General features: G+C 42.4%; 1 protein-coding gene across 1 annotated transcript in view; it reads right to left on the bottom strand.

Annotated features, from left to right (window-relative positions):
• Gpdh1 (Glycerol-3-phosphate dehydrogenase 1) overlaps window positions 1-19,676 on the bottom strand; it is a 74,135-nt gene that overhangs the window by 18,520 nt on the left and 35,939 nt on the right. The window contains exon 7 of the mRNA XM_071692196.1: window positions 14,974-15,096. Within this exon, the coding sequence (XP_071548297.1) occupies window positions 14,974-15,096 (123 nt within the window). The remainder of the gene's footprint in view (window positions 1-14,973; window positions 15,097-19,676) is intronic.

Below are 19,676 nucleotides of genomic sequence, written 5' to 3'. Positions count from 1 at the left end.
ATGAATCAGCCACCAGCGCTGTATCATCAGCGAACAACAACTGACTCACTTCCCAAGCTCTCTCATCCCCAACAGACTTCATACTTGCCCCTCTTTCCAAAACTCTTGCATTCACCTCCCTAACAACCCCATCCATAAACAAAATTAAACAACCATGGAGACATCACACACCCCTGCCTCAAACCTACATTCACTGAGAACCAATCACTTTCCTCTCTTCCTACACGTACACATGCCTTACATCCTCGATAAAAACTTTTCACTGCTTCTAACAACTTGCCTCCCACACCATATATTCTTAATACCTTCCACAGAGCATCTCTATCAACTCTATCATATGCCTTCTCCAGATCCATAAATGCTACATACAAATCCATTTGCTTTTCTAAGTATTTCTCACATACATTCTTCAAAGCAAACACCTGATCCACACATCCTCTACCACTTCTGAAACCAAAACTGCTCTTCCCCAATCTGATGCTCTGTACATGCCTTCACCCTCTCAATCAATACCCTTCCATATAATTGACCAGGAATATCAACAAACTTATACCTCTGTAATTTGAGCACTCACTCTTATCCCCTTTGCCTTTTTTACAATGGCATGTGCACGCATTCCGCCAATCCTCAGGCACCTCACCATGAGTCATACATACATTAAATAACCTTACCAACCAGTCAATAATACAGTCACCCCCTTTTTTAATAAATAAAAATTAATAAAAAGAAATATATATATGTACATATATATATATATATATATATATATATATATATATATATATATATATATATATATATATATATATATATCGGAAAGCAAAAATGGGTATGTTTGAAGGAATAGTGGTTTCAACAATGTTGTATGGTTGCGAGGCTTGGGCCATGGATAGAGTTGTGTGTAGGAGGGTTGATGTGCTGGAAGTGAGATGTTTGAGGACAATAAGTGGTGTGCAGTGGTTTGATTGAGTAAGTAATGTAAGGGTAAGAGAGATGTGTGTAAATAAAAAGAGCGTGGTTGAGAGAGCAGAAGAGGGTGTTTTGAAATGGTTCGGTCACATGGAGAGAATGAGTGAGAAAAGATTGACCAAGAGGATATATGTGTCGGAGGTGGAGGGAATGAGGAGAAGTGGGAGACCAAATTGGAGGTGGAAAGATGGAGTGAAAAAGATTTTGTGTGATCAGGGCCTGAAGATGCAGGAGGGTGAAAGGCGGACAAGGAATAGAGTGAATTGGATCAATGTGGTATACCGGGGTCGACATGCTGTCAATGGATTGAATCAGGGCATGTGAAGCGTCTGGGGTAAACCATGGAAACTTCTGTGGGGCCTGGATGTGGAAAGGGAGCTGTGGTTTCGGGCATTATTGCATGACAGCTGGAGACTGAGTGTGAATGAATGGGGCCTTTGTTTTCTTTTCCTAGCACTGCCTCGCACACATGAGGGAGGAGAGGGATGTTATTTCCGTGTGTGGCGAGGTGGCGATCGCAATGAATAAGGGCGGGCAGTGTGAATTGTGTGCATGTGTGTATGTGTATGTGTCTGTGTGTGTATATATGTGTGTAAATTGAGGTGTATGGGTATGTATATTTGCGTTTGTGGACGTGTATGTATATACATGTGTATGGGGGTGGGTTGGGCCATTTCTTTCGTCTGTTTCCTTGCACTACCTCACAAACGCGGGAGACAGCGACAAAGCAAAATAATAATAAAAATATATATATATATATACACACACACAGACATATACATATATACATATGTACATACAGTCAGCCTTTATTCATTCCCATCGCCACTGCCACATATGAAATAACAACCCCCTCCCCCCTCATATGTGCGAGGTAGCGCTAGGAAAAGACAACAAAGGCCACATTCGTTTAAACTCAGTCTCTACCTGTCATGTAATAATGCACCAAAACCACAGCTCCCTTTCCACATCCAGGCCCCACACAACTTTCCATGGTTTACCCCAGACACTTCATATGCCCTGGATCAATCCACTGACAGCACATCGACCCTGGTACACTACATCGTTCCAATTCACTCCATTCCTTGCATGCCTTTCACCCTCGTGCATGTTTAGGCCCCGATCACTCAAAATCTTTTTCACTCCATCTTTCCACCTCCAATTTGGTCTCCCACTTCTCCTCGTTCCCTCCACCTCTGACACATATATCCTCTTGGTCGATCTTTCCTCACTCATTCTCTCCATGTGACCAAACCATTTCAAAACACCCTCTACTGCTCTCTCAACCACACTCTTTTTATTACCACACATCTCTCTTACCCTTTCATTACTTACTCAATCAAACCACCTCACACCACATACTGTCCTCAAACATCTCGTTTCCAGCACATCCACCCTCCTCTGCACAACTCTATCTATAGCCCATGCCTCACAACCATATAACATTGTTGGAACCAATATTCCCTCAAACATACCCATTTTTGCTTTCGGAGATAATGTTCTTGACTTCCACACATTTTTCAATGCTCCCAGAACTTTCGCCCCCTCCCCCACCCTTTGATTCACTTCAGCTTCCATGGTTCCATCCACCGCCAAATCCACTCCCAGATATCTAAAACACTTCACTTCCTCCAGGTTTTGTCCATTCAAACTTACCTCCCAATTGACTTGTCCCTCAACCCTACTTTACCTAATAACCTTGCTCTTATTCACATTTACTCTCAGCTTTCTTCTTTCACACACATTACCAAACTCAGTCACCAGCTTCTGCAGTTTCTCACCCAAATCAGTCCTCCCTCTTGTATTTTAACTTTCTAAAATGGGAAAAGAGAAGGAGTCCAGGGGGAGTGCTCATCCCTCCTCGAAGGCTCGGGATGGGGTGCTAAATGTGTGTGGATGTAACCAAGATGTGAAAAAAGGAGAGTAGGTAGTATGTTTGAGGAAAGGAACCTGGATGTTTTGGCTCTGAGTGAAACGAAGCTCAAGGGTAAAGGGGAAGAGTGGTTTGGGAATGTCTTGGGAGTAAAGTCAGGGGTTAGTGAGAGGACAAGAGCAAGGGAAGGAGTAGCAGATACTCCTGAAACAGGAGTTGTGGGAGTATGTGATAGAATGTAAGAAAGTAAATTCTCGATTAATATGGGTAAAACTGAAAGTTGATGGAGAGAGATGGGTGATTATTGGTGCATATGCACTGGGCATGAGAAGAAGATCATGAGAGGCAAGTGTTTTGGGAGCAGCTGGAATGAGTGTGTTAGTGGTTTTGATGCACGAGACCGGGTTATAGTGATGGGTGATTTGAATGCAAAGGTGAGTAATGTGGCAGTTGAGGGAATAATTGGTATACATGGGGTGTTCAGTGTTGTAAATGGAAATGGTGAAGAGCTTGTAGATTTATGTGCTGAAAAAGGACTGGTGATTGGGAATACCTGGTTTAAAAAGCGAGATATACATAAGTATACTTATGTAAGTAGGAGAGATGGCCAGAGAGCGTTATTGGATTACGTGTTAATTGACAGGCGCGCGAAAGAGAGACTTTTGGATGTTAATGTGCTGAGAGGTGCAACTGGAGGGATGTCTGATCATTATCTTGTGGAGGCTAAGGTGAAGATTTGTATGGGTTTTCAGAAAAGAAGAGTGAATGTTGGGGTGAAGAGGGTGGTGAGAGTAAGTGAGCTTGGGAAGGAGACTTGTGTGAGGAAGTACCAGGAGAAGTAAGGGGATGTGGGGGAGGAATGGGATGTATTTAGGGAATCAGTGATGGATTGCACAAAAGATGCTTGTGGCATGAGAAGAGTGGGAGGTGGGTTGATTAGAAAGGGTAGTGAGTGGTGGGATGAAGAAGTAAGATATTAGTGAAAGAGAGAGAGAGGCATTTGGACGATTTTTGCAGGGAAAAAATGCAATTGAGTGGGAGATGTATAAAGAAAGAGACAGGAGGTCAAGAGAAAGGTGCAAGAGGTGAAAAAGAGGGCAAATGAGAGTTGGGGGTGAGAGAGTATCATTAAATTTTAGGGAGAATAAAAAGATGTTCTGGAAGGAGGTAAATAAAGTGCGTAAGACAAGGAGCAAATGGGAACTTCAGTGAAGGGCGCAAATGGGGAGGTGATAACAAGTAGTGGTGATGTGAGAATGGAGATGGAGTGAGTATTTTGAAGGTTTGTTGAATGTGTTTGATGATAGAGTGGCAGATATAGGGTGTTTTGGTCGAGGTGGTGTGCAAAGTGATGAGGGTTAGGGGAAATGATTTGGTAAACAGAGAAGAGGTAGTAAAGCTTTGCGGAAGATGAAAGCCGGCAAGGCAGCAGGTTTGGATGGTATTGCAGTGGAATTTATTAAAAAAGGGGGTGACTGTATTGTTGACTGGTTGGTAAGGTTATTTAATGTATGTATGACTCATGGTGAGGTGCCTGAGGATTGGCGGAATGCGTGCATAGTGCCATTGTACAAAGGCAAAGGGGATAAGAGTGAGTGCTCAAATTACAGAGGTATAAGTTTGTTGAGTATTCCTGGTAAATTATATGGGAGGGTATTGATTGAGAGGGTGAAGGCATGTACAGAGCATCAGATTGGGGAAGAGCAGTGTGGTTTCAGAAGTGGTAGAGGATGTGTGGATCAGGTGTTTGCTTTGAAGAATGTATGTGAGAAATACTTAGAAAAGCAAATGGATTTGTATGTAGCATTTATGGATCTGGAGAAGGCATATGATAGAGTTGATAGAGATGCTCTGTGGAAGGTATTAAGAATATATGGTGTGGGAGGCAAGTTGTTAGAAGCAGTGAAAAGTTTTTATCGAGGATGTAAGGCATGTGTACGTGTAGGAAGAGAGGAAAGTGATTGGTTCTCAGTGAATGTAGGTTTGCGGCAGGGGTGTGTGATGTCTCCATGGTTGTTTAATTTGTTTATGGATGGGGTTGTTAGTGAGGTGAATGCAAGGGTTTTGGAAAGAGGGGCAAGTATGCAGTCTGTTGGGGATGAGAGAGCTTGGGAAGTGAGTCAGTTGTTGTTCACTGATGATACAGCGCTGGTGGCTGATTCATGTGAGAAACTGCAGAAGCTGGTGACTGAGTTTGGTAAAGTGTGTGAAAGAAGAAAGTTAAGAGTAAATGTGAATAAGAGCAAGGTTATTAGGTACAGTAGGGTTGAGGGTCAAGTCAATTGGGAGGTAAGTTTGAATGGAGAAAAACTGGAGGAAGTAAAGTGTTTTAGATATCTGGGAGTGGATCTGGCAGCAGATGGAACCATGGAAGCGGAAGTGAATCATAGGGTGGGGGAGGGGGCGAAAATCCTGAGAGCCTTGAAGAATGTGTGGAAGTCGAGAACATTATCTCGGAAAGCAAAAATGGGTATGTTTGAAGGAATAGTGGTTCCAACAATGTTGTATGTTTGCGAGGCGTGGGCTATGGATAGAGTTGTGCGCAGGAGGGTGGATGTGCTGGAAATGAGATGTTTGAGGACAATGTGTGGTGTGAGGTGGTTTGATCGAGTAAGTAATGTAAGGGTAAGAGAGACGTGTGGAAATAAAAAGTGCGTGGTTGAGAGAGGAGAAGAGGGTGTTTTGAAATGGTTTGGGCACATGGAGAGAATGAGTGAGGAAAGATTGACCAAGAGGATATATGTGTCGGAGGTGGAGGGAACGAGTAGAAGTGGGAAACCAAATTGGAGGTGGAAAGATGGAGTGAAAAAGATTTTGAGTGATCGGGGCCTAAACATGCAGGAGGGTGAAAGGCGGGCAAGGAATAGAGTGAATTGGATCGATGTGGTATACTGGGGTTGACGTGCTGTCAGTGGATTGAATCAGAGCATGTGAAGCGTCTGGGGTAAACCATGGAAAGTTGTGTGGGGCCTGGATGTGGAAAGGGAGCTGTGGTTTCGGGCATTATTGCATGACAGCTAGAGACTGAGTGTGAACGAATGGGGCCTTTGTTGTCTTTTCCTAGTGCTACCTCGCACACATGAGGGGGGTGGGGAATGGTATTCCATGTGTGGCGAGGTGGCGATGGGAATGAATAAAGGCAGACAGTGTGAATTGTGTGCATGGGTATATATGTATGTGTCTGTGTGTGTATATATACGTGTACATTGAGATGTATAGGTATGTATATTTGCGTGTGTGGACGTGTATGTATATACATGTGTATGGGGGTGGGTTGGGCCATTTCTTTCGTTTGTTTCCTTGCGCTACCTCGCAAACGTGGGAGACAGCGACAAAGCAAAATAAATAAATAAATAAAACATATATATATATATTTATTCTAAATTATTTCTTACTTTTTTCATAAGTATATATATATGTATGTGTGTGTGTGTGTGTGTGTGTATATGTGCGTGTGTATATTTTCTTTCTTTTTTCTTTCAAACTATTCGCCATTTCCCGCATTAGCGAGGTAGCGTTAAGAACAGAGGACTGGGCCTTTGAGGGAATACCCTCACCTGGCCCAATTCTCTGTTCCTTCTTTTAGAAGATTAAAAAAAAACGAGAGGGGAGGATTTCCAGCCCCCCGCTCCCTCCCCTTTTAGTCGCCTTCTACGACACACAGGGAATACGTGGGAAGTATTCTTTCTCCCCTATCCCCAGGGATAATATATATATATATATGTACTTATATATATATACATATATATATATATATATATATATATATATATTTTTTTTTTTTTTTTTTGCCGCTGTCTCCCGCGTTTGCGAGGTAGCGCAAGGAAACAGACGAAAGAAATGGCCCAACCCACCCCCATACACATGTATATACATATGTCCACACACGCAAATATACATACCTACACAGCTTTCCATGGTTTACCCCAGACGCTTCACATGCCCCAATTCAATCCACTGACAGCACGTCAACCCCGGTATACCACATCGCTCCAATTCACTCTATTCCTTGCCCTCCTTTCACCCTCCTGCATGTTCAGGCCCCGATCACACAAAATCTTTTTCACTCCATCTTTCCACCTCCAATTTGGTCTCCCTCTTCTCCTTGTTCCCTCCACCTCTGACACATATATCCTCTTGGTCAATCTTTCCATATATATAGATAGATATTCTTTCTTTCATACTATTCGCCATTTCCCGCGTCAGCGAGGTAGCGTTAAGAACAGAGGACTGGGCCTCTGAGGAAACATCCTCATCCAGCCCCCTTCTCTGTTCCTTCCTTTGGAAAATTAAAAAAAGCGAGAGGGGTGGATTTCCAGCCACCTGCTCCCCCCCCTTTTAGTCGCCTTCTACGACACGCAGGGAATACGTGGGAAGTATTCTTTCTCCCCTATCCCCTATCCGCAAAGTAACTATGTCTTGAAATATTTTGCATCAAAACTTTCTGTAAAAACTGTAAGTCGCAAAATACTTGCAGTACCAAGAATTGAATTCACATACATTACATGAAGTGCTCATTCTAAACAATGTTAAATTGAGTGATAGACTGTAAGGTTCATGTTTTATACTTATAGAATTTCTGATCTTAGAACATGAGGCATTTTGCCAAGATCTAATTGACATCAGTAATTGCGAGAATCTCTTTTCTTATAATGGTGTGCACATCTCTGTGATGAGCAAGATGAGACAAAAAAATATTTACTCAAGTGCAAAAAAAAAAAAAATGCACACAAAATCAGTCATACTGAGAAACTTTTAGGGGCAACATTATCAAAATATACATAAACTTATCAATTTGTAAAACAGTCTTTTCCAAAAGTATCTATTTATATGTTTATATCACTGATGTCTGTTCCCAATCAGAGCTCCCTCAAGGGAGTGGCCACAGCAAAAGAGTCTCCGTAACCAGTGAACTCCAGTACTGCTTCTTAACCTTTAGTGCCTCACCCTCAATAGGCCACTGGTAGAGGACAACTAATGCAGTGTTTGCAGAGGTTCCTACCTAATGTTCATACTGACTACTGCTTTCAAATGCTCCTGCCTAATGTTCCCACCCCCTACCTCTACCTAATGTTTCTACCAAATGCTCCTGCCTGTATGCTCCTACCTACTTCTATCTGTTGCTCCTGGTGACTGAGTTTGGTAAAGTGTGTGGAAGAAGAAAGTTAAGAGTAAATGTGAATAAGAGCAAGGTTATTAGGTACAGTAGGGTTGAGGGTCAAGTCAATTGGGAGGTGAGTTTGAATGGAGAAAAACTGGAGGAAGTGAAGTGTTTTAGATATCTGGGAGTGGATCTGGCAGCGGATGGAACCATGGAAGCGGAAGTGGATCATAGGGTGGGGGAGGGGGCGAAAATTTTGGGAGCCTTGAAAAATGTGTGGAAGTCGAGAACATTATCTCGGAAAGCAAAAATGGGTATGTTTGAAGGAATAGTGGTTCCAACAATGTTGTATGGTTGCGAGGCGTGGGCTATGGATAGAGTTGTGCGCAGGAGGATGGATGTGCTGGAAATGAGATGTTTGAGGACAATGTGTGGTGTGAGGTGGTTTGATCGAGTAAGTAACGTAAGGGTAAGAGAGATGTGTGGAAATAAAAAGAGCGTGGTTGAGAGAGCAGAAGAGGGTGTTTTGAAATGGTTTGGGCACATGGAGAGAATGAGTGAGGAAAGATTGACCAAGAGGATATATGTGTCGGAGGTGGAGGGAACGAGGAGAAGAGGGAGACCAAATTGGAGGTGGAAAGATGGAGTGAAAAAGATTTTGTGTGATCGGGGCCTGAACATGCAGGAGGGTGAAAGGAGGGCAAGGAATAGAGTGAATTGGAGCGATGTGGTATACAGGGGTTGACGTGCTGTCAGTGGATGAATCAAGGCATGTGAAGCGTCTGGGGTAAACCATGGAAAGCTGTGTAGGTATGTATATTTGCGTGTGTGGACGTGTGTATGTACGTGTGTATGGGGGTTGGGCCATTTCTTTCGTCTGTTTCCTCGCGCTACCTCGCAAACGCGGGAGACAGCGACAAAGTATAAAAAAAAAAAAAAAAAAAAAAAAAAAAAAATATATATATATATATATATATTTTTTTTTTCTCATACGATTTGCCATTTCCCGCATTTGCGAGGTAGCGTTAAGAACAGAGGACTGGGCCTTAGAGGGAAAATCCTCACCTGGCCCCCTTCTCTGTTCCATCTTTTGGAAAATTAAAAAAAAAAAAAAAAAATAAAAGAAAAAATAAAATAATAATAATAAAATAATAAAATGGGTATGTTTGAAGGAATAGTGGTTCCAACAATGTTGTGTGGTTGCGAGGCGTGGGCTATGGATAGAGTTGTGCGCAGGAGGATGGATGTGCTGGAAATGAGATGTTTGAGGACAATGTGTGGTGTGAGGTGGTTTGATCGAGTAAGTAACGTAAGGGTAAGAGAGATGTGTGGAAATAAAAAGAGCGTGGTTGAGAGAGCAGAAGAGGGTGTTTTGAAATGGTTTGGGCACATGGAGAGAATGAGTGAGGAAAGATTGACCAAGAGGATATATGTGTCGGAGGTGGAGGGAACGAGGAGAGGAGGGAGACCAAATTGGAGGTGGAAAGATGGAGTGAAAAGGATTTTGTGTGATCGGGGCCTGAACATGCAGGAGGGTGAAAGGAGGGCAAGGAATAGAGTGAATTGGAGCGATGTGGTATACAGGGGTTGACGTGCTGTCAGTGGATTGAATCAAGGCATGTGAAGCGTCCGGGGTAAACCATGGAAAGCTGTGTAGGTATGTATATTTGCGTGTGTGGACGTGTGTATGTACATGTGTATGGGGGGGGTTGGGCCATTTCTTTCGTCTGTTTCCTTGCGCTACCTCGCAAACGCGGGAGACAGCGACGAGGTATAAAAAAAAAAAATTAAAAAAAATAAAATAAAATAAAATATAATATATATATATATATATATATATATATATATATCACACACAAAATCTTTTTCACTCCATCTTTCCACCTCCAATTTGGTCTCCCTCTTCTCCTCGTTCCCTCCACCTCCGACACATATATTCTCTTGGTCAATCTTTCCTCACTCATTCTCTCCATGTGCCTGAACCATTTCAAAACACCCTCTTCTGCTCTCTCAACCACGCTCTTTTTATTTCCACACATCTCTCTCACCCTTACGTTACTTACTCGATCAAACCACCTCACACCACATATTGTCCTCAAACATCTCATTTCCAGCACATCCATCCTCCTGCGCACAACTCTATCCATAGCCCATGTCTCGCAACCATACAACATTGTTGGAACCACTATTCCTTCAAACATACCCATTTTTGCTCTCCGAGATAATGTTCTCGACTTCCACACATTCTTCAAGGCTCCCAGAATTTTCGCCCCCTCCCCCACCCTATGATCCACTTCCGCTTCCATGGTTCCATCCGCTACCAGATCCACTCCCAGATATCTAAAACACTTCACTTCCTCCAGTTTTTCTCCATTCAAACTCACCTCCCAATTGACTTGACCCTCAACCCTACTGTACCTAATAACCATGCTCTTATTCACATTTACTCTTAACTTTCTTCTTTCACACACTTTACCAAACTCAGTCACCAGCTTCTGCAGTTTCTCACATGAATCAGCCATCAGAATGTATGTGAGAAATACTTAGAAAAGCAAATGGATTTGTATGTAGCATTTATGGATCTGGAGAAGGCATATGATAGAGTTGATAGAGATGCTCTGTGGAAGCTATTAAGAATATATGGTGTGGGAGGCAAGTTGTTAGAAGCAGTGAAAAGTTTTTATCGAGGATGTAAGGCATGTGTACGTGTAGGAAGAGAGGAAAGTGATTGTTTCTCAGTGAATGTAGGTTTGCGGCAGGGGTGTGTGATGTCCCCATGGTTGTTTAATTTGTTTATGGATGGGGTTGTTAGGGAGGTGAATGCAAGAGTTTAGGAAAGAGGGGCAAGTATGAAGTCTGTTGGGGATGAGAGAGCTTGGGAAGTGAGTCAGTTGTTGTTCGCTGATAATACAGCGCTGGTGGCTGATTCATGTGAGAAACTGCAGAAGCTGGTGACTGAGTTTGGTAAAGTGTGTGAAAGAAGAAAGTTAAGAGTAAATGTGAATAAGAGCAAGGTAATTAGGTACAGTAGGGTTGAGGGTCAAGTCAATTGGGAGGTAAGTTTGAATGGAGAAAAACTGGAGGAAGTAAAGTGTTTTAGATATCTGGGAGTGGATCTGGCAGTGGATGGAACCATGGAAGCGGAAGTGGATCATAGGGTGGGGGAGGGGGCGAAAATCCTGGGAGCCTTGAAGAATGTGTGGAAGTCGAGAACATTATCTCGGAAAGCAAAAATGGGTATGTTTGAAGGAATAGTGGTTCCAACAATGTTGTATGGTTGTGAGGCGTGGGCTATGGATAGAGTTGTGCGCAGGAGGATGGATGTGCTGGAAATGAGATGTTTGAGGACAATGTGTGGTGTGAGGTGGTTTGATCGAGTAAGTAATGTAAGGGTAAGAGAGATGTGTGGAAATAAAAAGAGCGTGGTTGAGAGAGCAGAAGAGGGTGTTTTGAAATGGTTTGGGCACATGGAGAGAATGAGTGAGGAAAGATTGACCAAGAGGATATATGTGTCGGAGGTGGAGGGAACGAGGAGAAGTGGGAGACCAAATTGGAGGTGGAAAGATGGAGTGAAAAAGATTTTGTGTGATCGGGGCCTGAACATGCAGGAGGGTGAAAGGAGGGCAAGGAATAGAGTGAATTGGATCGATGTGGTATACCGGGGTTGAAGTGCTGTTAGTGGATTGAATCAGGGCATGTGAAGTGTCTGGGGTAAACCATGGAAAGCTGTGTAGGTATGTATATTTGCGTGTGTGGACGTATGTATATACATGTGTATGGCGGTGGGTTGGGCCATTTCTTTCGTCTGTTTCCTTGCGCTACCTCGCAAACGCGGGAGACAGCGGCAAAAAAAAAAAAAAAATTCATACTGTCTGCCTTTATTCATTCCCATCATAGGAATATATATATATATATATATATATATATATATTTCAGAAGTGGTAGAGGATGTGTGGATCAGGTGTTTGCTTTGAAGAATGTATGTGAGAAATACTTAGAAAAGCAAATGGATTTGTATGTAGCATTTATGGATCTGGAGAAGGCATATGATAGAGTTGATAGAGATGCTCTGTGGAAGGTATTAAGAATATATGGTGTGGGAGGCAAGTTGTTAGAAGCAGTGAAAAGTTTTTATCGAGGATGTAAGGCATGTGTACGTGTAGGAAGAGAGGAAAGTGATTGGTTCTCAGTGAATGTAGGTTTGCGGCAGGGGTGTGTGATGTCTCCATGGTTGTTTAATTTGTTTATGGATGGGGTTGTTAGGGAGGTAAATGCAAGAGTCCTGGAAAGAGGGGCAAGTATGAAATCTGTTGGGGATGAGAGAGCTTGGGAAGTGAGTCAGTTGTTGTTCGCTGATGATACAGCGCTGGTGGCTGATTCATGTGAGAAACTGCAGAAGCTGGTGACTGAGTTTGGTAAAGTGTGTGGAAGAAGAAAGTTAAGAGTAAATGTGAATAAGAGCAAGGTTATTAGGTACAGTAGGGTTGAGGGTCAAGTCAATTGGGAGGTGAGTTTGAATGGAGAAAAACTGGAGGAAGTGAAGTGTTTTAGATATCTGGGAGTGGATCTGTCAGCGGATGGAACCATGGAAGCGGAAGTGGATCATAGGGTGGGGGAGGGGGCGAAAATTTTGGGAGCCTTGAAAAATGTGTGGAAGTCGAGAACATTATCTCGGAAAGCAAAAATGGGTATGTTTGAAGGAATAGTGGTTCCAACAATGTTGTATGGTTGCGAGGCGTGGGCTATGGATAGAGTTGTGCGCAGGAGGATGGATGTGCTGGAAATGAGATGTTTGAGGACAATGTGTGGTGTGAGGTGGTTTGATCGAGTAAGTAACGTAAGGGTGAGAGAGATGTGTGGAAATAAAAAGAGCGTGGTTGAGAGAGCAGAAGAGGGTGTTTTGAAATGGTTTGGGCACATGGAGAGAATGAGTGAGGAAAGATTGACCAAGAGGATATATGTGTCGGAGGTGGAGGGAACGAGGAGAAGAGGGAGACCAAATTGGAGGTGGAAAGATGGAGTGAAAAAGATTTTGTGTGATCGGGGCCTGAACATGCAGGAGGGTGAAAGGAGGGCAAGGAATAGAGTGAATTGGAGTGATGTGGTATACAGGGGTTGACGTGCTGTCAGTGGAGTGAATCAAGGCATGTGAAGCGTCTGGGGTAAACCATGGAAAGCTGTGTAGGTATGTATATTTGCGTGTGTGGACGTGTGTATGTACATGTGTATGGGGGGGGGGGGGGTTGGGCCATTTCTTTCGTCTGTTTCCTTGCGCTACCTCGCAAACGCGGGAGACAGCGACAAAGTATAAAAAAAAAAAAAAAAAAAAAAAAAAAAAAAAAAAAAAAAATATATATATATATATATATATATATATATATGTGTATATATATCTTTTTTTCTTTCTTTCATACTATACGCCATTTCCCGCCTCAGCGAGGTAGCGTTAAGAACAAAGGACTGGGCCTTTGAGGGAATATCCTCACCTGGCCCCCTTCTCTGTTCCTTCTTTTGGAAAAAAAAAAGGTTGTGCAAGACAACAGATGAAGAACTGCCGAACCACTCATATACACATATATATGCATAAATGCCTAAATACACACATATACATTTTAAAGTACACACACACTTACATATAAACACATGCACACACTCATACTTGCTGCTTTCATCCATTCCCATCGCCATCATGCCACACAGGAAATAACATTGCCCCCCCTCCAGCAAGGAAGTGCCTAGAAAAGACAGAAAACCCACATCCATTCACACTCAGTCTCCAGCTGTCACGTGCCATGCACCGAAACCACGGTTCCCCCTCGACATCCAAGCCCCACAGACCCTTCCATGGTTCTCCCCAGATGCTTCAAATGCCCCGGATGAATCCACTGACAGCATGTCAACCCCAGTACACCACATTGCTTCAACTCACTCCACTCCCTGCATGCCCCCCAACCTCTTGCACGTTCAGGCCCTGATTGCCGAAAGTCCCCTTAACTCCATCCTTCCACCTCCAATTTGGTCTCCCACCTAGATTCATTAACAAAGACTTACTCTCTCAAACCCATAAACTCTACAATGGGGTTCCCCAAGGAACGGTTCTTTCTTGAATCCTCTTCAATATCTTCCAGTATGATCTCCCATCTCCTCCCATTGGCCAAACTGAGAAAACCTTCTCATTTGCAGATGATCTCACAATAACATTACTACACCAGAATGAAGGGACCTAAGCTACAGTAAAGGCTAGATGCTTTAAATTTACCCACCCTGGAAGAAAGAAGACTGAGGGGTGATCTGATCACAATCTTCTAAGTTTTTAAAAGGGACTGACAGGGTGGACAGAGGATAATTTTCTAAGAGACATAGGGATAGAGTAACATGAGAATTTAACTTCAAATCAAGTAAGAAATTTGTATATAAAATGGAAAGCAATACTTTTACAATATGGTTGATGTCCATAAAACATAAACAGAGGAGGGCAGGGTGAACTGGAGCAATATGAAAAAACAAGGGGTGATGTGCTGTCAGTGGACAGAACCAAGGCATATGAAATGGTCTGGGAAAACCACAGAAAGGTCTGCGGGGCCTGGCTGAGGATAAGGGACTATGATTTTAATGCAATATACATGAGAACTAGAGAGTAAATGTGACTGAATGAAGCCATTTCTTTGCATATTCCTAGTGTACTTTACTAATGCAAGAAACAACTAACAATTATGAAAGAAAGAAGACTTTCTCATCTGCAGTCTTGATACCATCTTTACAATTACAACCACTGAAGCAACTATCACAAGACCTCTCATGCCCCAGTTGCAAATTGCATATTGAAGGAACTGATCACTTACTTTTACAATGTCCTGCTGTCTAACACCACAAAGACATATACAAATCATCACCACACTTCTTGGACTGTGGTCCCACCTGGTGGAAGCCAGCTTGCTAAGTGCTGTGGGAACACCAAAGATCCTGGAGCAGGAATATTAGTAGTTAGTATACATATCTATAAAGTTAAGTAGCTCATGTGATAATTTACCTTGCCAGTCTTTACAAAAGCTTCTGCTATTCTTCGGTTTCTGCCTCCATAACAAGTAGTAATGAGATCAGCAACTCCACAACTCTCAAAGAATGTACCTAGTTTTGAACCAGGATAAAAAACCTGGAAGAGAATGACAAATTTAGCATCAAATAACTTTACTAAACAAACACTAAATTTTTTTTTTCAATACATTTCATAAAATAATACTAAAAACTTTACTATAACAGCATGGAAGTTAGTTATGAATTTATAACTTTTGTTTCTGAACTATCTATTTATTTATTTATCATACTTTGTCGCTGTCTCCTGCATTAGCAAGGTAGTGCAAGGAAACAGACAAAAGAATGGCCCAACCCACCCACATACACATGTATATACATACACGTCCACACATGCACATATACATACCTATACATCTCAACGTATACATATATATACACACAGACATATACATATAAACGCATGTACATAATTCATACTGTCTGCCCTTATTCATTCCCGTCACCACCCCGCCACACATGAAGTGACAACCCCCTCCCCCTGCACGCATACGAGGTAGCGCTAGGAAAAGACAACAAAGGCCACATTCGTTCACACTCAGTCTCTAGCTGTCATGTATAATGCACCGAAACCATAGCTCCCTTTCCACATCCAGGCCCCACAACACTTTCCATGGTTTACCCCAGACGCTTCACATGTCCTGGTTCAATCCATTGACAGCATGTCGACCCCAGTATACCACATCGTTCCAATTCACTCTATTCCTTGCACGCCTTTCACCCTCCTGCATGTTCAGGCCCCGATTACTCAAAATCTTTTTCACTCCATCTTTCCACCTCCAATTTGGTCTTCCACTTCTCCTCGTTCCCTCCACCTCTGACACATATATCCTCTTTGTCAATCTTTCCTCACTCATTCTCTCCATGTGACCGAACCATTTCAAAACATCGACTTCTGCTCTCTCAACCATACTCTTTATATTACCACATATCTCTCTTACCCTTTCATTACTTACTCGATCAAACCACCTCACACCACATATTGTACTCAAACATCTCGTTTCCAGCACATCTACCCTCCTCCGCACAACTCTACCTATAGCCCACGCCTCACAACCATATAACATTGTTGAAACCTCAATTCCTTCAAACATACCCATTTTTGCTTTCAGAGATAATGTTCTCGACTTCAATACATTTTTCAATGCTCCCAGAACTTTCACACCTCCCCCACCCCATGATTCACATCCACTTCCATGGTTCCATCCACCGCCAAATCCACTCCCAAATATCTAAACCACTTCACTTCCTCCAGTTTTTCTCCGTTCAAACTTACTCCCCAACTGACTAGTCCCTCAACCCTACTGTACCTAATAACCTTGCTCTTATTCACATTTACTCTCAGCTTTCTTCTTTCACACACTTTACCAAACTCAGTCACCAGCTTCTGCAGTTTCTCAACCGAATCAGCCACCAGCGCTGTATCATCAGCGAACAACAACTGACTTACTTCCCAAGCTCTCTCATCCACAACAGACTGCATACTTGCCTGCCCCTCTTTCCAAAACTCTTGCATCCACCTCCCTAACAACCCCATCTATAAACAAATTAAACAACCATGGGGACATCACGCACCCCTGTCGTAAACCAACGTTCACTGAGAACAAATCACTTTCATCTCTTCCTACATGTACACATGCCTTACATCCTCGATAAAAACTTTTCACTGCTTCTAACAACTTGCCTCCCACACCATATATTCTTAATACCTTCCACAGAGCATCTCTATTAACTCTATCATATGCCTTCTCCAGACCCATAAACGCTACATACAAATCCATTTGCTTTTCTAAGTATTTCTCACATACATTCTTCAAAGCAAACGCCTGATCCACACATCCTCTACCACTTCTGAAACCACACTGCTCTTCCCCAATCTGATGCTCTGTACATGCCTTCACCTTCTCAATCAATACCCTCCCATATAATTCCCCAGGAATACTCAACAAACTTATTCCTCTGTAATTTGAGCACTCACTTTTATCCCATTTGCCTTTGTACAATGGCACTATGCAAGCATTCCACCAATCCTCAGGCACCTCACCATGTCATAAATACATTAAATAACCTTACCAACCAGTCAACAATACAGTCACCTCCTTTTTTTAATAAATTCCATTGCAATACCATCCAAACCCGCTGCCTTGCTGGCTTTCATCTTCTGCAAAGCTTTTACTACCTCTTCTCTGTTTACCAAATCATTCTCCCTAATCCTCTCACTTTGCATGCCACCTCGACCAAAACACCCTATATTTGCCACTCTATCATCAAACACATTCAACAAACCTTCAAAATACTCGCTCCATCTCCTTCTCACATCACCACTACTTGTTATCACCTCCCTATTAGCCCCCTTCACTGAAGTTCCCATTTGTTCCCTTGTCTTATGCACTTTATTTACCTCCTTCCAAAACATCTTTTTATTCTCCCTAAAATCTAATGATACTCTCTCACCCCAACTCTCATTTGCCCTCTTTTTCACCTCTTGCACCTTTCTCTTGATCTCCTGCCTCTTTTTTTTTTTTTTTCATACATCTCCAGTTATTTGCATTATTTCCCTGCAAAAATCGTCCAAATGCCTCTCTCTTCTCTTTCACTAACATTCTTACTTCTTCATCCCACCACTCACTAACCTTTCTAATCTGCCCACCTCCCACACCTCTCATGCCACATGCATCTTTTGCACAAGCCATCACTACTTCCCTAGATACATCCCATTCCTCCCCCATTCCCCTTACGTTCTTTGTTCTCACCTTTTTCCATTTTGTACTCAGTCTCTCCTGGTACTTGCTCACACAAGTCCCCTTCCTAAGCTCACTTACTCTCACCACCCTCTTCACCCAAACATTTTCTCTTCTTTTCTGAAAACCTCTACAAATCTTCACCTTCGCCTCCACAAGATAATGATCAGACATCCTTCCAGTTGCACCTCTCAGCACATTAACATCCAAAAGTCTCTCTTTCACGCACCTATCAATTAACACGTAATCCAATAATGCTCTCTGGCCATCTCTCCTACTTACATACATATACTTATGTATATCTCTCTTTTCAAACCAGGTATTCCCAATCACCAGTCCTTTTTCAGCACATAAATCTACAAGCTCTTCACCATTTCCATTCACGACACTGAACACTCCATGTACAACAATTATTCCCTCAACTGCCACATTACTCACCTTTGCATTCAAATCACCCATCACTATAACCTGGTCTCGTGCATCAAAACTACTAACAGACTCACTCAGCTGCTCCCAAAACACTTGCCTCTCATGATCTTTCTTCTCATGCCCAGATGCATATGCACCAATAATCACCCATCTCTCTCCATCCACTTACAGTTTTACCCAAATCAATCTAGAGTTTACTTCCTTACACTATATCACATACTCCCATAACTCCTGTTTCAGGAGTAGTGCTACTCCTTCCCTTGCTCTTGTCCTCTCACTAACCCCTGACTTTACTCCCAGGACCTTCCCAAACGACTCTTCTCTTTTACCCTTGAGCTTCGTTTCACTCAGAACCAAAACATCCAGGTTCCTTTCCTCAAACATACTACCTATCTCTCCTTTTTTCTCATCTAGATTACATCCACACACATTTAGACACCCCAATCTGAGACTTCGAGGAGGATGAGCACTCCCCGCGTGGCTCCTTCCTCTGTTTCCCCTTTTATAAAGTTAAAATACAAGGAGGGGAGAGTTTCTAGCCCCCTGCTCCCGTCCCCTTTAGTCGCCTTCTATGACACAGGAATGCATGGGAAGTATTCTTTCTCCCCTATGAACTATAAACCATATAAGACGTTACATATTCAACAAAAATCTAGAGAAGGTTGCTGTTCACATCAAATATCATCATAGAAACATACACATACAACATACATACTTAATACTTACTCCCTGCCCCTCGAGTCCCCTCTATCTTTATAAGGCTCCTGCAGCATGCAAGAAGCTAAGTAATAAAGTGCTGTGATGTCGTGTGTGTGTCTCTGTAGTTACCTATTACCGATACATACCGTAAGGGGAGGAAGCTTTAAACTTATGGTGCCCCATCTCATGAACACTCTACTATCATAAAACGTTTGAATTCATGTATGCTGTCTGCTTTAACCATGTCCTCTGTCAATCTGTTCCAATCATCCACAACTCTTATATCATAAAAGTATCTCTTTACATTCTTATTTACAAATTTCTTACTTACTTTCATATTATGTAATTTGGTTCTTCTACCCATAAACCTTTCAAAACACTGTCCACTTTGTTGATCTTTTAAAAAATCAAAGGTTGTGATCAGGTCACCCCTCAGTCTTTTCGCCTACAAGTTGGTTATATTTATAACCTCAAGGCTTTCCCTGTAGCTTAGTTCTCTTAATAATGGTTCCATCTTTATTGCCCTCATCTGGACCTTTTCTCTGAGTTCTTTGTGCTACTTTAGGTCCAGTGACTAAATCTGAGAAGCATATTCTGGGTTTAGCTTCTGTAGGATATGAATAGTTTGTAAATATTTTTTTATCCATATACTTGAAAGCTATTCTGATATTTATCCGCTGACACTTTGTCTCTTTTGCTATTCTCCTAATATAAGACTCTGGTGACAGGTTACGGATGATGTCTACTCACAGGTTCCTCTCACACACAGAAA

This window comes from Panulirus ornatus, chromosome 52, assembly GCF_036320965.1.
Source record: "Panulirus ornatus isolate Po-2019 chromosome 52, ASM3632096v1, whole genome shotgun sequence".
Taxonomy (NCBI): Eukaryota; Metazoa; Arthropoda; class Malacostraca; order Decapoda; family Palinuridae; genus Panulirus; species Panulirus ornatus.
The sequence above is the reverse complement of the archived record's forward strand: the minus strand, read 5'-3'. Positions and strand labels throughout refer to the sequence as shown.